We start from the raw sequence: 18,366 nt of genomic DNA, 5'->3' as shown, positions 1-18,366 counted from the left end.
TCAAATCAATAATAAAATAAAATTAGCATCACTAGGAATTTCATCACACAAATTGCAGTTCTCAGTGCTAAAGGATCAATTTATTGGGTTAACTAACTGTCATTGTGGATGGCAGTGAGCTGGCCTGTGAAGGCCAGAACACAGGACAGATGTCCTTTGATGGAAGGAAAGGAAAAGAAAGGCCTGCAGCATAGCACAGCTATAGGGCACTAGAGGCTAGAGGTGGGAAGGCAGTGATCAGAGAGCCGAGATGGGAGCATGCCAAGAACACACTGCACAAACTTCACAGCTTTGTCTCCGGCTGGCTCTGGACTTCAGCCAGTCTCTTCCTTGAACTTTCATTTCCTCTCTTCTGAATCTGTCAAGTCTCTACTCACATTTGTTCCATAGTATAATCAAAATCCTCTTCCTCTGTCCCCACTTATTCAATGGATATTTATCTACCTGACTCTAATAACACTTTCTTCTCTTCGTACAACATTAAAGCCCTTTTGATCCAAGGAAGGAGAATTGGCCCTGATTTCCAGAGATGGACATAGAGTCTCAGAAATGATAAGTGATTTACCCAAGGTCACCCTTTTAATATTGAGGCCTGTATTCTTTCCATTATCTATACTCTGCTGCCCCCTACTGTGCACTTAGCATTAGATACTAAGTTGCAAAGACAACATATCATGGCTACAATAATTTCACAAGTATTTATTGAGATCCAACTATGTGCTAGAAAAAAAGACAGACACAGTCCTTGTGCACATAGAGCTTATGCCGTAGAGGGGGAAATAGTATTACACAAATAATCACAGAATTACAATTTGGATAAGTACTGTGAAGTATATGAAGGTATAGATTAGGGTATATATCCTAGTCTGGAGGCTTAGGGAAATCTTCCATGAAGTGGAGTCCATAAGCATTGATTATTTATTGCTATGGAGGAACTTAAGGAGGTATCAAGGATGTCTCCCAGCTCTCTGGTGTGAACTGGGCAGAAGGAGTACTGCTACCAAATTAGGGAAGGAGGATGAGATTTTGAACAGGAGCTGGGCTTTGCCTTTTGCATTTGGAAATCCTGTGAGACATTCAGGTATAGACGTGGAGTAAGCAATTGGACTTCGGAGTTCAAGAGCAAGGTCTAGGCTAGAGATAGACAATTAAGAGTTGTTGGAATGTAGATGATATTTGAAACTGTAGTAACAGATGAAATCTCTTAGTAAGAGAAGATCAGAAAGAAAAGAGGGCTTATAACTGTCCTGAGAAACTCCTGAATTTTAAAGGTCACTTGGAAGAGATGGAATAGAAAAGGAAACTTGGAATGAGGGGCCCTGAGGTGGGGGGGGGGGAATTAGGAGAGTGTGACATACCAAAGCCAGGGGAGACGTGTTTCAAGAAGGAGACTGGTCAACTGGGGTAAAAGTTCTGAAGAAATCAAGTACCTGGCTAGCCTGGTGAAACAGAGGCCTAGAGGTTGAGAGGAACAGGCCAGGGCCTCCTAGAAAACTCTCCAGAAGCCACCATAATGTGTTATCTTAGACCAGGGGTCTTCATTGTTTTTCTCACATGCTACAAAAAATAATTTTGATAAATGATGCTGCTCCATCATTAAAGGGTGGTCCTCTGAAACTGATATTTTTAATTGTTCCTCTGTCACTTGCAGGATTTTGTATCGCCCCAGGCAATGTACCATAGTAAGATTCAGGATGGGCCTTTCTCATGAAGACTAGCACAACTACAATTATGAAGGAAAAGTTAGCTTGGAGCTTTAACCCCAAGACCTTTCTCAGGTGGAGTACTTATGGGAGTTGAGGATTTGGAAATGAATTCCCTTACAAAATAGAAAGTCTTCATGTATCATAGGGATATTGCATACCCCCATTTGAAAGCTAATGTTACAAAAAATTAGGGGCAATCTGAAACGCCTGCCAGATTCCTGGAACCTGGAACTGACTGATGGGACCAGCTGGCCCTGAGAGAATCAGACCCCTATTTTAAATGCCTGAAGAGTATGAGGTGATTCCGAGATAGGTGTGGATAGTTTGGGGGATCCTCCAAAAGCTTGTTGGTTCAGGTGTCTCCCACACCACTCCAGGGTATTTCTTTTAAAAAATATATATGTTTTTATTGGTTTTAGAGAGGAAGGGAGAGGGAGAAAGAGACATAGAAACATCAATGATGAAAGAGAATCACCGATCCACTGCCTCCTGCACGCCCCACACTGGAGATTAAGCCCACAACCCTGGCATATGCTCTAACCAGAATCAAACCATGACCTCCTGGTCCATTGGTCAACGCTCAACCACTGAGCCATGCTGACCGGGCTCAAATACCACTTCCTTTTTGAAGCTTTCCTTGATCTCCCCGATTTTCCCCAGCCAGAGTCACCTCACTCTCCCCAATCCTATAGGACATTGTAATGTGTTGAGGTTATTTGTTACATGGAATATGTGCTCAAGTCTTATATCTTTCACCTGAAGACTGTCTCACTTGCCACAGTACCTTCCAGAGTGGCTGCTCAGTAATGGTTATAGAATTTTTGAGGTAATTAATGAACAAAGTTACAAGGAGTTAAGGACATATGCTTTAGTGTCAGGTACTTGGGTTTTATTCCTGGTTTTGCTGTTTTCTAAATGTATTATTAGATAAATTATTTCCCCTCTCAACCTTTCCTTAGAATCCACTCCATAGGACAGTTGTGAGGATTAAGTGATATAACATAGATAAATTGCTTGGCAGACACTAAGCCCTCATTCAGTGTTAGTTGCTGCAATAGGAATTCAGAGGAAGGAGAGAAGTCAAAGAGACTTCCTAAGCCTCCCATCTATATTTCCTTTCAGATTCCAAATAGGAATGCCACTCTTCCCCATTCCTGTTTTTAGTTGTTTTGGGTGGGATTGTTTTGGTCTTTATTTTGAGGGTAAATTTGGCTGGCTTTATGCTTAGGGCCTTCTAGCAACAAGAACTGCCCAGTGCTGCAGATTTTGGTGACCACCAACTATTTCCTTCCTTTATAAGAAGCATCTCTACCCTGTGATTGAGCGATTGAGCTAGAAGTTAGTTTCTTCCTACCCAATGTTAAAGAAAAAAAAAATTCAATGACACTTGTGAAAGCATGGTAAGGAAGACTTTACTCACAGTAGGGGGACTCTCGCTGTGGGTATAGGGTCCACTGCAGTGGAATTTTGCAGTGGGTGAAAGAAATTAGTCTCAACTATGAATACACCAAGGTCCTCGTGAGAATTTATAGTCAGGGAGCAGGGCAAGGGTCAGTGGATGGAAAATTACTAAGAAGAAACATTAGGGTCAGGGATTCTGGCTAAATGAACCTAACAGGATTCTGGTTGAAGAGGGGCCAAGGTGATGAGACATCACATGAGGAATGGTGGAGGATGAGGAACCCAATCAGATACCAAGGTGATCAGATATTGAGGGTGGGGGGTTCTGATTAAACTGACTTAGCGGGGCTTGAAACTAGATTTACAAGGAAGTGCACAGATGGGCCTAGAAGGTTCAGGAGCCTGATAAAAGATGGGTCAAGCAAAGAATCTTGGTCACCGAATGGAGTTCCAATATCTGCAGTGAAGAAGCCCACATGATCTGGGAGAAAGAAGTTCCACAGGAGCATGAAGAGCGTGTGCCTTGGAGCTTCGGGAGCTTTATTTAGTTCAGTTCTCAGCTTTTCTCCCCTCCTTGCAACAGCCTCTTAACCCATCTCCCTCTTATATCAAGGACTGTTGTGAGGAAGGCATCTAGCACAGAGCTGAACAAAGTAACCAATAAATGCAAGTCCCCCTCTAATCTCCTCCACGCTGGTCTCAGGTTTATCCGCCTAAAAGTCCTATTCTTCCCTCTGAAGATGGTTGAATATCCTAGCCCATAGCCCACCTCTCCACTTGTATACTTGCTACTCAAGGACATCGCTTCAGCAATTCTCCCCCTCTCACCTGCAGCATCAATTTTCCCCTCTACTGGATCCTTCTCAGTCAACATATAAATGTTATTTTCCCCATATTGAAAACAAACTAAAACAACCCTTTCTTGACTCTACTTCCTCCTCCAGCTGCCAGTTTCTCCTTCTCTTTGTAACAAAACTCCTTGGAAAAGACATATATATAGTGAGTGGCCAGATTATTATGACCACCTGACGTTCGTAGGCAAGTTAATCGTACACTGCATCGTATGGGATATGGAAGCCTAAGGCCTGTTCGAACACCTTTGCTGTCTGCAGTTGAGATAAAACATCTCCAATTCGCACAGGAACACAAGGATTGGGCAGTCAAGCATTGGAAAAAAGTCATGTAGTCCGATGAATCACGTTTCCAGTTGCATCATCCAGATGTCAGAGTGAGAATTTCACGGAAACAGCATGAAAGCATGCACCTCACATGCATGAGTACAACCTTTCAAGCTAGTGGGGGCAGTGTTATGATTTGAGGCATGTTTTCCTGGCATGATTTGGGCCCTTTAATTCATGTGGAACAACGTCTGAATAGCACAACATACCTAAGTATCGTTGCTGATCAAGTTCATCCTATCATGTTGATGGCGTATCCCAATGGAGATGGCTTCTGCCAAAAAGACAATGCGCCATGCCACGGTGCTCGTATTGTGCAGGAGTGGTTTCAAGAACATGAGGGAGACTTTACCTTGCTTAGGTGGCCCCCACAATCACCAGATCTCAATCCAATTGAGCATTTGTGGGACGAAGTTAAAAGAGCCATCAGGCGGCTGGTTCCACAACCATCAAATCTCACAGAACAGGACAGTGCTACTCATCAGGCATGGTGTCAGATTCCTCGCATCACCTTTCAACAACTCTTGGAGTCAATGCCAAGAAGAATCACCACAGTATTGAAGGCAAAAGGTGGCCCAACGAAGTACTAATGGGGTGGTCATAATAATCTGCCCACTCAGTATATATATATATATATATATATATATATATATATATATATATATATATATATATTTTCATTCAACATTTTCAATTCCTCCCCTATTCTCTCTTGAACTCACTCCAATCAGATTTTTGTCCACTACATGCCACCAAAACTGTTCTCAAAATCGCCAATATCTCCACATTGGTTAACCAAATTACCATTTCTTAGTCATCATATAATTTGATCTGTAAGCAGCATTTAACACAATTGATTATTCTTTGTCCCTTAAAAAACTTTCTTCACCTGGCTTCCAGGATTTCTCCCTCTCGTGGTTTTCTTCTTTTTGCCTGTTCCTTCTCAGTGTCTTTTGTGGATTCCTTTTCATTTTCCCAGGATTGAATCATCAGAACTTTTTTTTTTCCTCTCTCTCTCTCTCTTTCTCTCTCTACTAATTTCCTAAGTAATTTCTTCTGGTCCTTAGCTTTTAAATATAATCTTTGTTCTGAAAGCATCTAAGTTCATATTGTAGTCTAGACCTCTTTCCTGAACTCAGACCCACCTATGATAGAGCCTACTTGTCACAAGAGATAGCACCCACTTATGTTCAAAACCAAACTCTTCATATTTCTTTTCAAACCTGTCCCCTGGCAGCCTTCTTTGTGTCAGATAATAACAACTCCATTCTTCTAGTTACTCGGGTCAAAAAGTTGGGTGTAATTCGACTCCTCTCTTGTTCTCATACCTCATATGCAATCCATTGCCAAATCTTATCAACTCTGCTTTCAAAATCTACTGAGAATCCAACTACATTTCACTACTGCCACTTGGACTCTGGTCCAAGCCACCATCAGCCTACACTGGGATTATAGACATAGGCTCCTACCTGGCCTTTCCACTATGGCCTCTCAGCCTGTTCTCAGTGCAGCAACCAAAGGGCTTTTGTTACAGGTAAGTCAGAAGGTATCTCTTCTAGTCTCAAAACCTTCCATTGGCTTTTTATGTCAGGTAGGTAAAAACCCTTCCTCTTCATAAACCTCATCTTCTAATATTCTCACCCTTCTGCCACTCCAACCACACTGGTCTCCACATTGTTCCTGAAACTTACCAGGCATGCTCTTGCCTCAGAACTTGTTTTCTGTGTCTGAATTCATTTCTCCAAGATATCCCCATGGTCCACTCTCTTGTTCCTTCAGGTCTTTACTGAAAACATCTCTTTGTAATTATAAATCTCCCTAATTGACTAAAACAGCAATTATAACTTAACCTTCTTTAAATCTCCAGCCCAGCTATCACTCAAAATATATTTAATAAATATTTGTTGAATGAAGAAATGAGAGGAGGTGAATGGAAGAAAGGTCTCCCATGTTCCTACAGTGAGTTCTGGCACTGATATAATGCTTCTTGATAAGATTACTAATATAAAAAAGTTTTTCCTAACATCCACTCAGTTAACTATAGTTTACAAAGTGAATTCCAATCATTCATATGGTCCTTTTCATGAAGTGGAGAGGGCAGGGGTTGTGAGTTTTATTTTACGAATGAGAAAAACAAGGCTCAAAGAGACGAAATAAATGACTTGTCCAAAGGTGCACTACAAAGTAGTGACAGCCAATACCTAAATCCAGATATCTGACTCGAACTCCTTTTCCATGAAGAAAAAGGAAGAGAAGTCAGAGCCCTGGTGATTCCATCTTGGGGTGTTACTCTGAAGTCTTAACCCTCCTCTTCATCTGGCTTCACAATGGACTCTGAACTTTCCCGACTAGAAATTTACCTTAGAGATACATTTTATAAGCATCCATTTGCCTTATATCAACCTCTTCCTTCTTTATCATTAATTACCTTCTATCATTTATATCCACCATCCTTGGTAGTCAGCTCATGGACCACTTTAGCCCTACATCATCATTAGCACTTCAATGAGCACTTGGCATTAGGAGTAAGGAGATGAATAAGACAGATCATGTATTTAAGAAGTTCAGCCCAGCCTGTTCCCTTTCACTCCTTGAATGTACTGTTTCCTCCTTCTGGAACATACCCTCTCCAAAATCTTCCAACTTTGGGCAGTTCCTTGCTCTTTCCTCAATGTTTCCAGAATATTTTGTTGCCATCTCTGTCATAATTTATTATGTAACCACAATGATTTACTTATGTCTCTTTCATGAGTAGAATGTGAGCTGTTCAATTCAATGGTGTGTATGTAAGTCTTCAGTCCCTGGAATCTCACTGAAACTGCCAACCCTCTTTCTCACCTTGAAACACTCCTCCCCTTTCCCATGATACACCACAACCAATTCCTCAATCTTTTTAGGTCACTCTTTAGACTCATTTGTTGGCTCAACTTCTTTTAGGCCCTGAATATATATGTGTCAGATGAGGCTTGTAGCCCGGCCAGGGATGGCTCAGTGGTTGAGCACTGATCTATGAACCCGGTCAGGGCATATCAGGGCACATGCTGGGGTTGCAAGCTCAGTCCACAGTGGGGCATGCAGGAGGCAGCCCATCAGTGATTTTCTCTTATCATTGATGTTTCTCTCTCTCCCTCTCCCTTCCTCTCTAAAATCATTTAAAAAATATATAGTTTTAAAAAGATGAGGTTCTTAGCTAATATGGCTCTTTCCCACTCTAGTCTTTCAGTTTCAACTATCATATTGACTGAAGGTTTCCAAAATATTCATTCTCCACCCTCTTCTGAACTCATTTCTACATGCATCTCAGGAATCTTGTGGTCATTTCTATCTCAGAAAGTCTAAACCAAACTCCTGTCACCTCCCTCAAGCCAGTTCCTCCTATGACAGCTCCATTTCTATGAAGACATTACCATCCATCTTTCTGGACTTGCTACTATTCCAAATTCCTTTCTCTCTTCTTCTTTGACCAATGTCTCTTTAATCTGTCACATACACACACACCCATTCTAGAAAAAGTGTTCTAAGGTCAGATTGCTCCAGATAATCTATTTCATAGGGTTTATCTATCTGGATTAAAGGCAATATAACACAGTAAAAGGCTTAGGCCAGGGCTTGATACATAGTAGGCATTCAATAAATGTTAGTTATTTTGTTATTTGTTATCATTAGTTCTTTTTTTAAAATTTTGAAACTTTTAAAAAATATATTTTTATTATTGATTTCAGAGAGAGGGAAAGGGAGAGATAGAAACATCAATGAGAGAGAGAATCATTGATCAGCTGCCTCCTGCATGCCCCACATTAGGGATTGAGCCTACAACCCAGGCATGTGCCCTGACTGGGAAGTGAACCATGATCTTCTGGTTTATAGGTCAATGCTCAACCACCGAGCCATGCCAGCTGGGCTTATCATTAGTTCTTATACCTAGATTATTGGAGTAGTCCGCCAACTAATCTGTCTCCTCTGGTCATTGTTCTGTACACTGGGAGGGGAACTAATATGGGACATCTATTAAGTGCTAACCACTTCATCCTTACAGCAACCTTAAACAGTACTACCAGCACCATTTTGTAAAAATGTAACAGAGCCAAGATTTGAACATAGGACTGATTCTATGCCTGTTCCCTTTCCACAGTTCCAAATTACCAGGTAACTATAAAATACCGTTTTCCGCATATTATCCTGCTCAAAAAAAAAAAAAGAAAAAAGAGAAACCACAAACAGAAAAATCTTCAATCATCGTCACTCCCATTTCCCTTCAACCCAAATTCATAATCCTAGGAATTAAGGTCTTGTACTATTTCCCTCACTTCCCAGCTCTTTCCTATAGAAACCCTGTGTTCCAGAGAAACTGCCCCAGTCACATCCTGTCCATCCACACCTTCCTACCTGACTTGCCCTTCTTGTTCCCTTTCACTGGTTTAAATCGGCCCTTCCTTCAAGGCCTAGCTGAAGTCCTACATGCTCATAACACCTTCCCTGACTTCCCCAGACCCCATCAAGTCTCCCCTGACCCCTGAAGCACCGGCCAGTATCCTTTTTGACACTTGGTGTTTCCTACCCTGTGTCTCTTTGCATGTATGTTCTTCTCACCAAGCTGTAAACTCTACACTTTAGGGAACCAGCCTCCTTTTCTTTTGTATCCCAGGTACTCCAGAGTTCTCCATACCTATAGGAAGTGCTCAATAATTTGGGTTGTTTTGGATGACAAATGATCTTCCCAGCTGGGTGATCTCTCTCCCTCTGTGGGGTGAGGGATGAGCTTCACCTTAATTTCACCTAATGTTGCTCAGGTCTGCCCTCCCGAAACACCCCTCAGCTCTATTCTCCAGTTTCTCACCCAGGGCAGACCCCCAGACCCTCTCCTCCAGGCTGTTTCTTTAACTCATTCTTCTCCAATCCCGCCATTAACCCCAGGGCACCCTCCTCATTCCCGCCCCCCCCCGCCCCGCCCCTCAGTCCTGTGGCTTCGGACCCTCGACCCCTATATCCTCCCCGGAGCCATCACGTGGTTCTATCTCCAGGATTATTTGTTTAGCCTCTTCCTCCTCCCTCAGGGCTGCCCCTCAGACCCCCCTCCTCCAGCCGCACCCCTCTGACCCTGCCTCCAGGGCTGTTCTTTTGGCCTCTGCAGCCCCCTCCCCAGCCTCGCTCCCCGACCAGTGCCCCAGGGCTGGCGCGGAACCGCCCTCCGCGGGTCCCGCCGGGTGCTGCCCCCGCGCCCCTGGCCGCCCCCCGCCGGGGCGGGGCGCGCGGAGGCGGGGGCGCGCTGGCGGCCGAGGCGGCGGCGGCGGCGAAGACAGGCGGGCCAGGCGCGTGTCCGCAGCGCCGTGACTCGGCGGCTCCGCAGCGGCTGCAGCGGGAGGACCCGGCCGGAGCCGCCGCCGCCGCCGCCATCGCAGCCGGGCGGCCGGGCCCCGCCGCGGGGATGCCGAGGAGCCGGGGCGGCCGCGCCGCGCCGGGGCCGCCGCCGCCCGGCCGGGCCCCGCGCTGGAGCTGCTGGCGGGCCCCTGGGAGGCTGCTGCTGCTGCTGCCCGCGCTATGCTGCCTCCCGGGCGCCGCGCGGGCGGCGGCGGCGGCGGGGGTCGGGGACCGAGCGGCGGCGGCGGCGGCGCGGGCGGCCGAGGCGGAGGCGCCCTTCGCCGGGCAGGTGGGGCTGGTGCGCGGGGCCGGGCGCGGGCTCGGGGCCTCCGGGCAGGGCGGGGGCTGGGTCGGCGCCGGGGCCGGGCCGCGCCTGCCGCTGGGAGAGTGGAGGTGGCGGTGCGGGGGTCCGCGCCTGGGGTCGCGGGGCGGGGGCTGGAGGGCTGTGTCGAGGCCTGGAGCCGCTTCAGCACCGCGGACAGGGGCAGCGGCGCGGGCGGAGCGGGAGGGTCGGATTGTTGTAGTGGCAGTGGGGTGTGTGGCCTGCATGACTATGTGTGAGGGAAACCGTACACCGCCTCAGAGTAAATAGTAAGCGCAGCCAGTCTGTTGTGGGTTGGGGAAGAACCCGAGGATGTTCAAGCTGGAGAAGAGAGGATGGGGTGGGGTGGGGGCGAGGGGACGGGGAAGGACTCCATCACTGTCTTCATATCCGAAGGGCTGTCACGTGGAGCAAGGATAGATTTGCTCTGCGTGGCCCCACGGGGCAGTACTAGGGCCAGCAGGGGTGGGGGTGGGCGTTGCAAGAAGGCAAATTTCGGCTCAATATAAGAAGTTTGTAACAATCGGAGCTGCTCAACCAGCTTAGGAGGCGGTGAGCTGCTCATAACTGGCATGTGCAAGCAAAAGCTCCAGGAGAAGATGGGATGGATACATGCATACTTGCACGGATACATGCATAATAATAACAATAATGCCAGCTAGCATGTAATGAGCACTCACTCCATGCCAGGCCTGGTGCTATGTTGTATATAAATTAGTATCCTGTTTAACCCTCATAACTACTCTAGGAAATAGTTGCAATTATTATTCCCATTTTACATGCCCACCTGTCTTTCCTTCAGTGGAAATAGAGAACAACTTGCCCAAGGTCATAGGGCTAGTGAGTGATGGAGTTGGGATTCTAACCTAGGCAGGCTGTTCTCATCTCCGTATATTTAACCATAACTTTGTTTTATATCACATGGTGGTGAAGACAATGGATCAGTGGTCGGCAAACTCATTAGTCAACAGAGCGGCAAACCATGGCTCGCGAGCTGCCGCGGTTTGCCAGCCATGGGACTAGGTAATTTCTTTGGTCTCTTCCAACCTAGAGGTCTACATTCTAGTAAGTGATGTTAGTTGGGATAGTATTTTTTTTTTTTTTTTTTTGCTGAGGAAAATCAGCGTGATTGCCTTAGTAAATTCTAAGAGATAGAATATGCTTGTTGAAGCAGGTAGTCTATTTGTTCAGAAGAATCTGCCAGAATGGGAACTGGGCATGGAACTCAGGGGGTCATAAACTCTCTGAAATTATGTGCAAAATTGTTTTTGTATGTGCAAATGTGTTTCTCTAGGAGAGAATTCACAGTGTTCTTCAATCTCTCATGGGTACATGATCCAAAAAAATTAGAGTGTGTAGCCCAGCCGGGTGGCTCCGTTGGTTGAGCACCAAAAAAAGGGAGGAAGGAAGGAAGGAAGGAAGGAAGGAAGGAAGGAAGGAAGGAAGGAAGGAAGGAAAAAGGTGGTGGGTTCAATTCCCAGTCAGGGCACATGCCTAGGTTGCAGGATTCAGTCCCCAGTTGGGGCATGTACAGGAGGCAACTGATCGATATTTCTCTCACCTCGATATCTCTCTCTCTCTCTCTCTCTCTCTCTCTCTCTCTCTCTCTCTCTCTCTCATATAAATAAAAATATCCTTGGGTGAGGATTTAAAAAATAAAAAAAAATTAGAGAGGGTAGAAAGTCTTTTTAGCCCCATTTGGTAGTTGTCTTTCAAAGATCTTATAATTGTTAGTCTACTTTTAATGAAAACTTTCCCTAGCCTGTTTGTGTTCCATCTTTTTTTTTTTTTAATACTCACCCAAGGATATTTTTCCATTGACTTTTAGAGAAAATGGAAGAGAGAGGGAAAGACAGAGAGGAATATCGATGTGAGAGAAACACACCCATTAGTTGCCTCCTGCAGGCGTCCTGACCAGGGCCCAGACCGGGGAGGAGCCTGCAACCGAGGTACATGGCCTTGACAGGAATTGAACCTGGGACCCTTTGGTTCAAAAGCCAACGCTCTATCCACTGAGCCAAACCAGCTAAGGCTGGGTTTCATCTTTATTACATCTCAACGTAATGCATTTGCGTTACATTATGGGTTTATACACTATAAAAAGTAGGATTCCTTTAGTCCTCCTGAGTGCACAGGGTGAGGTGGAAAGATCCTGACCTGGGATTTAGGAAGCCTAGCTTCTAATCTGACTGTGGCCCATGGTAGTTTCTGTGACCTTGGGCCATTTCCTTACTTTCTCTAGGCATGGATTTTACCACCTCAAATATGGAAGGATAGGGCCAGATGATCTAAACTCTGAAACCTTTTTATTCCTATGAAATTTCAAGCACTAAGAGGAGGCTATTTGCTTGAATGTGTCCGGATTTGGAGAGAAGGTTGTATCCATTCCTTATCCTTGTTAGTTTTATAGGCTTTGATTGTTCCACCTCTCTTAGCCTTTGTCATTGCACGCTTAAGTTTGCCCCTAATAACAGGCCACCCCTAGATTAGCGTATTCATCCTCTGGGTCATTTTTGTTGCTCTTTTCTAGTTATCCTTGGGCCCTTTCTTTTTTTATCTACTCCTTGCGCAGGGGTCATGCTAATCTGTGTGTAGTTCCAATTTTAGTGTATGTGCTGCTGAAGAAGACACCCTAGCTTTCAATAGATATAAACCTGACCATTGTCCCTGGATGTGGGACCCTGTAGTCTTGCACAAAGGAAGGATGATTTCCTCTTTGGTTTTCAGGTTCCTTCCTGTGTCTGCCTATTCCTTTGTCAACCTTCCTGAACCCAACATATTAGGCCACTGCCTTTAGGAAACAATCTAGCTCCTGGATCCCTTTCCTGGGTCAAAACTGATAGCCTGGAACACAACACCCAGTACGTGGATTATTTTTATCCGAGTGCATTACCTTACATCCCTCCACATTGACGTTTACCTGCCATTTTGCATCCCACTCAATACCTTTGCTTCAGCTCTCACGCTCTCCTTTGGCAAAGCATTTCCTACCTGAAAGGGCTTAGTATGATCTGCAGTCCTGAAATTTTTACTTTGCTCTACTTCTTCGGGATCACTTATAAAAAATTTAAATCAGACAAGTCCCAGCATAGTCTCTTGGGGCCCCCTGCACTCTAATCGCCTTTCATTCAGTGAAGTGACCATTTATTTCCACCTATTGTTTCCTATCTCTGAGTTCTCAGGCCCTCATAAAAGCACCACCCTTAATTTCATGATGTCTCCATTTTCAATGCCCAATATATTGTCCAAAACTTTCCGATAGATTAATTATATCCACTGCTTCTCTCAACAATTTGCATCTAATTAACCCTTTATTGTGTACTAGTAGATCACGTGATTGAAACCTTATAGAAATATTGTTGTTTTTCAACCTGCAGGTAATGTTGCTTACTCCTCTTTCTCTCTTTTGAAGCCTCTGGAGTCGGACTCCACCCTACCTCCTTACTAGAAGGCTGCCTTGCCCACTGCTCATCGGTGCATATTCTTACTCCAGAAAGGCTTGTCTTTATCTTTTTTTTTTTTCTCATTGATTTCAGAGAGGAAGGGAGAGGGAGAGAGAGATAGAAACATCAATAAGAGAATCATCGATTGGCTGCCTCCTGCACGCTCCCTACTGGGAATCAAGCCCAAAACCCGGGCCTGTGCCCTGATCCGGAATCGAACCATGACTTCCTGGTTCACAGGTCGATGCTCAACCACTGAGCCACACTGGCCGGGCTCTCCTTTATCTTAAGGCAAGTTACCCAGGTTTCTCTGGACACCTACAGATGCTGTTTATGTCTGCACCTCCACCCATCCATCTGCATCCTTTCCTTAAAGTTCCAGCCCAAGCTTTGCTTCTTTAGGAAACTTTCCTTGACTTCTCTCGTCACTTATTTCTCTCTTCTCAGGGGAATAGTTTGAGGCAGCCTCAGCCAGTTTGTCACTTAAGTTTTTTAAATAATTAAACATTATTTGTCGGGGTGGGAGTTATGGTTCTTAGGCAGGGCCTTCCCCAACCAAAACACTTTATGTTTTTAGATGTAACACAATCCCCAACAACCAGCGCTCATCGTTAAGTATTCAAGCATTCAATGATTCTGCACTTTATCCTTGATGCCAAAAAGTTACATGGATCTGAAATAGATGCTCATGGGCATGTGGATCTCCAGGTCCTTTCTAAAACCCTCCTTAGGGATGGGACTTATTGCCTACCTGTTTTTCCTTCAGTAGAAACAGAGTTATTCCTTTCAGCAGTGGCTCCACAATTTCACCCTTGAGTTCTTTCATAACCCATTACGTAGGTTGTCATCTACTGGTAGGACATACAATAAAGAGGAACTGAGAGAGAGGTGGCCATGACCTTAGAGACCACCACATAAGCACATAGTAGTACTTAGATATTTCTTGAATTGCCATTAGTGAATTGTCCAGGTACACTAAACCTGATAGTAGATGATTGGGAACTTTTCCCTGGTTTCCTGACTTCTTAGTTGAAAGCATTTTCACCATCTCTGGCTTTTGGTTCCATATCGCTCATCTTTCATTACCAAAAGACAAAAGAATTTCATTCAGTTTGTTTTCTCCTTTGCTTTATTTATTTTATTTTTTGGCCTGGGGTAGGGAGGGGGAGGGGAGAAGGGGAGAAAAGGGAAAGGGAAAGGCAGGGAGGGCATGCTCCTGGGAGGGAGAGCGCCTCTCCTTTGCTTTCTTAGGTGTTTCTTTTGTATTTTGCACTTTGGGAGACGGGGGCGGGGGGAGGGGGGGGCACCGATTCTCTACTTGGCTTCCTGTGTTTGGTTTATTTAAAGCATCTCTCATATTAGCAGAGTAGAATGGCCCACAAATAGTTTTTTTTGGCCCTCCCAGTTTCCCATTGATTCTGAGGAAGATTGGTACAGGCAGAAAGAGACAAGCCAATCAAACAGGCCACATAAGTAACAGAGGGATGCCTAGTCCAAGGGCATAATGGATTCCTGCCCTCTAGACCAGTGTGAGGATCTGCTCTGGGCAGACCGTTCTTCGGTTTGTATCTGAAGTCAAGGAAAGTTAGAGCCCTAAGTGAGTCTAGGGGTGGGGTGGGCCTGTTAGGAAGCACTATCAGATTCCCAAGCCAAAAATGTATTTCACTGTTACCATGGCCTCCAGCATATCTTCATGCTTGTCTAAAAAAAATAATAAAATAAGAAAATAAAAATTCACTCTTAGGAAGTTCTTCCTTTTACCTAACCTGAATATAGTCCCTGTGTTTTTAATTCATTGTATCTTACGATTACTGTGGGTTTTCTTATTACTGCCGGGTACTTTGTACTTCCATGTGCATGGCCCCTCTGGACCCTGGCAACAATGCCATGAGGTAGCCAGGGAAAATACTGTCCTTACTTTATAGAGGAGCAAACAGAGATTCAGAGAGATGATGTGACTGATCTATAGCTTATCCAGGGACCCATGTGTAGCTAATAAACAGTAAAGAGAGGACCGGGATTAGATTTTCTGTCCGTGGTCTGAGTGCTTTTCCCTCTACACTAGACTGTCCTGTTCTTGATTACTGTGATAGCCATTTAGCCAGTGTTTTTCATTTTCAGGTATGCCCCACTCCGGTCCTTGAAGAAGTAATTTTAGAGCAAATAAAAGTAAGTTATAATTATACCAAAGAGATTAATCTGAGGAAATGCTTAGCCTTATGATATGGTATAGTTTGAACTCAAAATGAGAGGAACCGAATTCTTAATAGACTGCAGCCAATGTCTCCCCAGTATCTAGTATATGCCTGGAACATTCAAGACACTTGATAAACATTTTAAAATTAATTTCATTGTCTGTGTCCCCCACCAACTTCTTTGAACAGTGCTTGGTGCATAAAAAATCAGTACCTTTTTGGAAGAATAAATGAATTCTTGCTAGAGGTATAAACAAGGTCTGGAGAGACACTGAAGGGGAAGGAGATGAGGTCCCCAGCTGAGGTTGGGGAAGTCAGAGAATGTTTTAGAAAGAAGGCTGACATTGACAATAAGCCTTTGAGAGAAGAGAAGGACAGAGAATGTTGAGGGGGGCAGTCCAGACAGAAGAAAAACCATGAGCCAAGGCTCACAAAAGCGTGTGGCGTATTTAGTTAGCAGTAAATAACTTGCTGTGCCTGGGGCATTGAGTTACTTGCTATTTCCAGTAAGAGTGTATGAGAAGAAGAGGCTGGAAAGGGAGGCTGAGAGCAGATTGTGAAATTGGCTTTCTTCCAAAGGCTGAGGGGAGTCATTAAAGGTTTCTGAGCACAGAACTGACCCGCTCAGAGGCATGTTGAGGAGGTGGAGGGACTGGGGCCTGTTCTGAAGCTGCTCTGGGTGCTGGCCCCTGCCCTGGATGTGTTCAGCTTTCTTAGCACAACTTAGGTCTGTGTACCTGTTTTAGGGACACAGCTGTGGATAAAAGCAGTGAATACCAGCTCTGGCCCTCTCCAGCTGAGAGATTTGGGAACAAATCATCTAGGTTCTCTGGATTCAGCATTGATCCCATTCAAGTCTTTCACTAGTTTTTCTTTATCCATTACTCCATGCATTCATTTTATTTTTATTTATTTTTTTAAAATATATTTTATTGATTTTTACAGACAGGAAGGGAGAGGGATAGAAAGTAGAAACATCGATCAGCTGCCTCCTGCACACCCCCCACTGGGGATGTGCCCGCAACCAAGGTACATGCCCTTGATTGGAATCGAACCTGGGACCCTTCAGTCTGCAGGCCGATGCTCTATCCACTGAGCCAAACCAGCCAGAGCTCCATGCATTCATTTTAAAAGCCAACTTTGAACCAGACTTAAATGATATATAGGATAACAGCAAAGCCATCTACATAAAAGATACTTTCTCAAAGATCATACCATGTTGTGATAATAAAGTAGGTAGAGAAAAATAAGACATTGTTATTAACAACTTTTATTAGCAATGGTCTTTTAAAAACTCAGTTATATACCATAAGCACTCATGTGCTTGGTTCTCTGTGCCCCAAAAACACAGGGCCAGAAGGATGGGAGTCATCCTCACCCCTTCCTCTCCTCACCTGCCTGAACAAAATCAATTGCCAAGCCCCAGCAACCCCACCTCCCGTGTGGATCTTCCCTGTGTCCACATCTCTTCACTTCCACTGCCTTCACCTTAGTCTAAGCTTCCAGCATGTCACATCTGGATGTCAAAAACTTCCTACCTAATCAGCCTCTTTTTCCTGCCTCTAATCCTTCTTCAAATAGCAGCCAGAGTGACCTTTTAAAAATAAATCTACAAGGGGTCAGTTATATCTGAAGTAAATATGGCAAAAGCTAAGATTTAACAAAGTTGGTTGGTGGTTATCCAACATTTGTTTTATTATTTTATATGATTTTGGACTCATGAAATATTTAATTAAAAAAATTAAAATCAAACAAAAAACCTGATCATGCTTAAAATTGCTTTTAGGCCCTGACTGGTATGGGTCAGTAGTTAGAGCGTCAGGCCACACACTGAAGGGTCACAGGTTTGTTTCCCAGTCAAGGGCACGTACCTGGGTTGCAGGTTCAATTCCCGGGTCCAGTCAGGAGGCAACCAATCAATGTGTCTCTCTCACATCGATGTTCTCTCTCTCTCTCTCTCTCTCTCTCTCTCTCTCTCTCTCTCTCTCTCTCTTTCTCTCTCTCTCTCTCTCTCTCTCTCCCCCTCCCCCTCCCTCTCTTCTTCCTCCTCCCTTTCACTCTCATAAATAAATAAATAGATAGATAAATAAATTTGTTTTTAAGATAAAGGCTAAAACTACTATTACTATACTACTACTTTTTCCTTTTAGCTCTTATTATGGAAAAAATTCAAAGACACATGAAAGTAGAATGAATAGTATTAAAACCCCCTTGTAGCCAGCACCCACCAGGATGCCTAATAAGGCTGAGGCTCAGTATCACCTTGCCAGCTTCCTTTTGTACCACCTTTCAGTAAGCTCCAGCCACCCTGGCCTTTTTTCTAATGCACAGGCTCCTTCCCATCTCAGGAATTCAATAAGATGGTCTTTTTCTTGGGATACTCATCATTCCACCTTTACCTCTTTCACTCACACCCAGATTTCAGCTGAGGTGTCACACCCTCTGGGAGGCCATCCCTACATCACAGACGCATCTCCTGTCATACACTGGCATAGCACCTTCTTCTTTTCCTTCACGCCACTTACCACAACTGCAAGGAAACATTCAGTCTTTCCATGTCCACTTCCCCCACCAGGCTGTAAGCTGTATAAGGAAGAGTTCAGTGCGGGGGGTGGTAGGCACGTAAACCACTACTTACAATGTACAGTGACAGATGCTGTTCGTGAGGGTGCATATGATGCCATTGGGAGCACAGAGGGAGTCCATATGACCCCGGAGAGCCCTCCCAAGTGAAATGTCTTTCAAGTTGCATTTTGTAGGATA

At 44.6% G+C, this 18,366-nt stretch overlaps 1 protein-coding gene across 1 annotated transcript in view; it reads left to right on the top strand.

Annotated features, from left to right (window-relative positions):
- Window positions 1-9,710: 9,710 nt before the first annotated feature.
- Window positions 9,711-18,366, top strand: part of MMP24 (matrix metallopeptidase 24) — a gene marked incomplete at its 5' end in the record, with an annotated part of 47,659 nt that continues 39,003 nt past the window's right edge. Inside the window, one exon of the mRNA XM_080683660.1 lies at window positions 9,711-9,932. Coding sequence (XP_080539786.1) covers window positions 9,711-9,932 — 222 coding nt within the window. The remainder of the gene's footprint in view (window positions 9,933-18,366) is intronic.

The sequence above is a fragment of the Plecotus auritus genome (genome assembly GCF_963455305.1).
Source record: "Plecotus auritus genome assembly, chromosome: 8".
Lineage (NCBI taxonomy): Eukaryota > Metazoa > Chordata > Mammalia > Chiroptera > Vespertilionidae > Plecotus > Plecotus auritus.
This window is presented reverse-complemented; position numbering and strand designations above follow the sequence as displayed.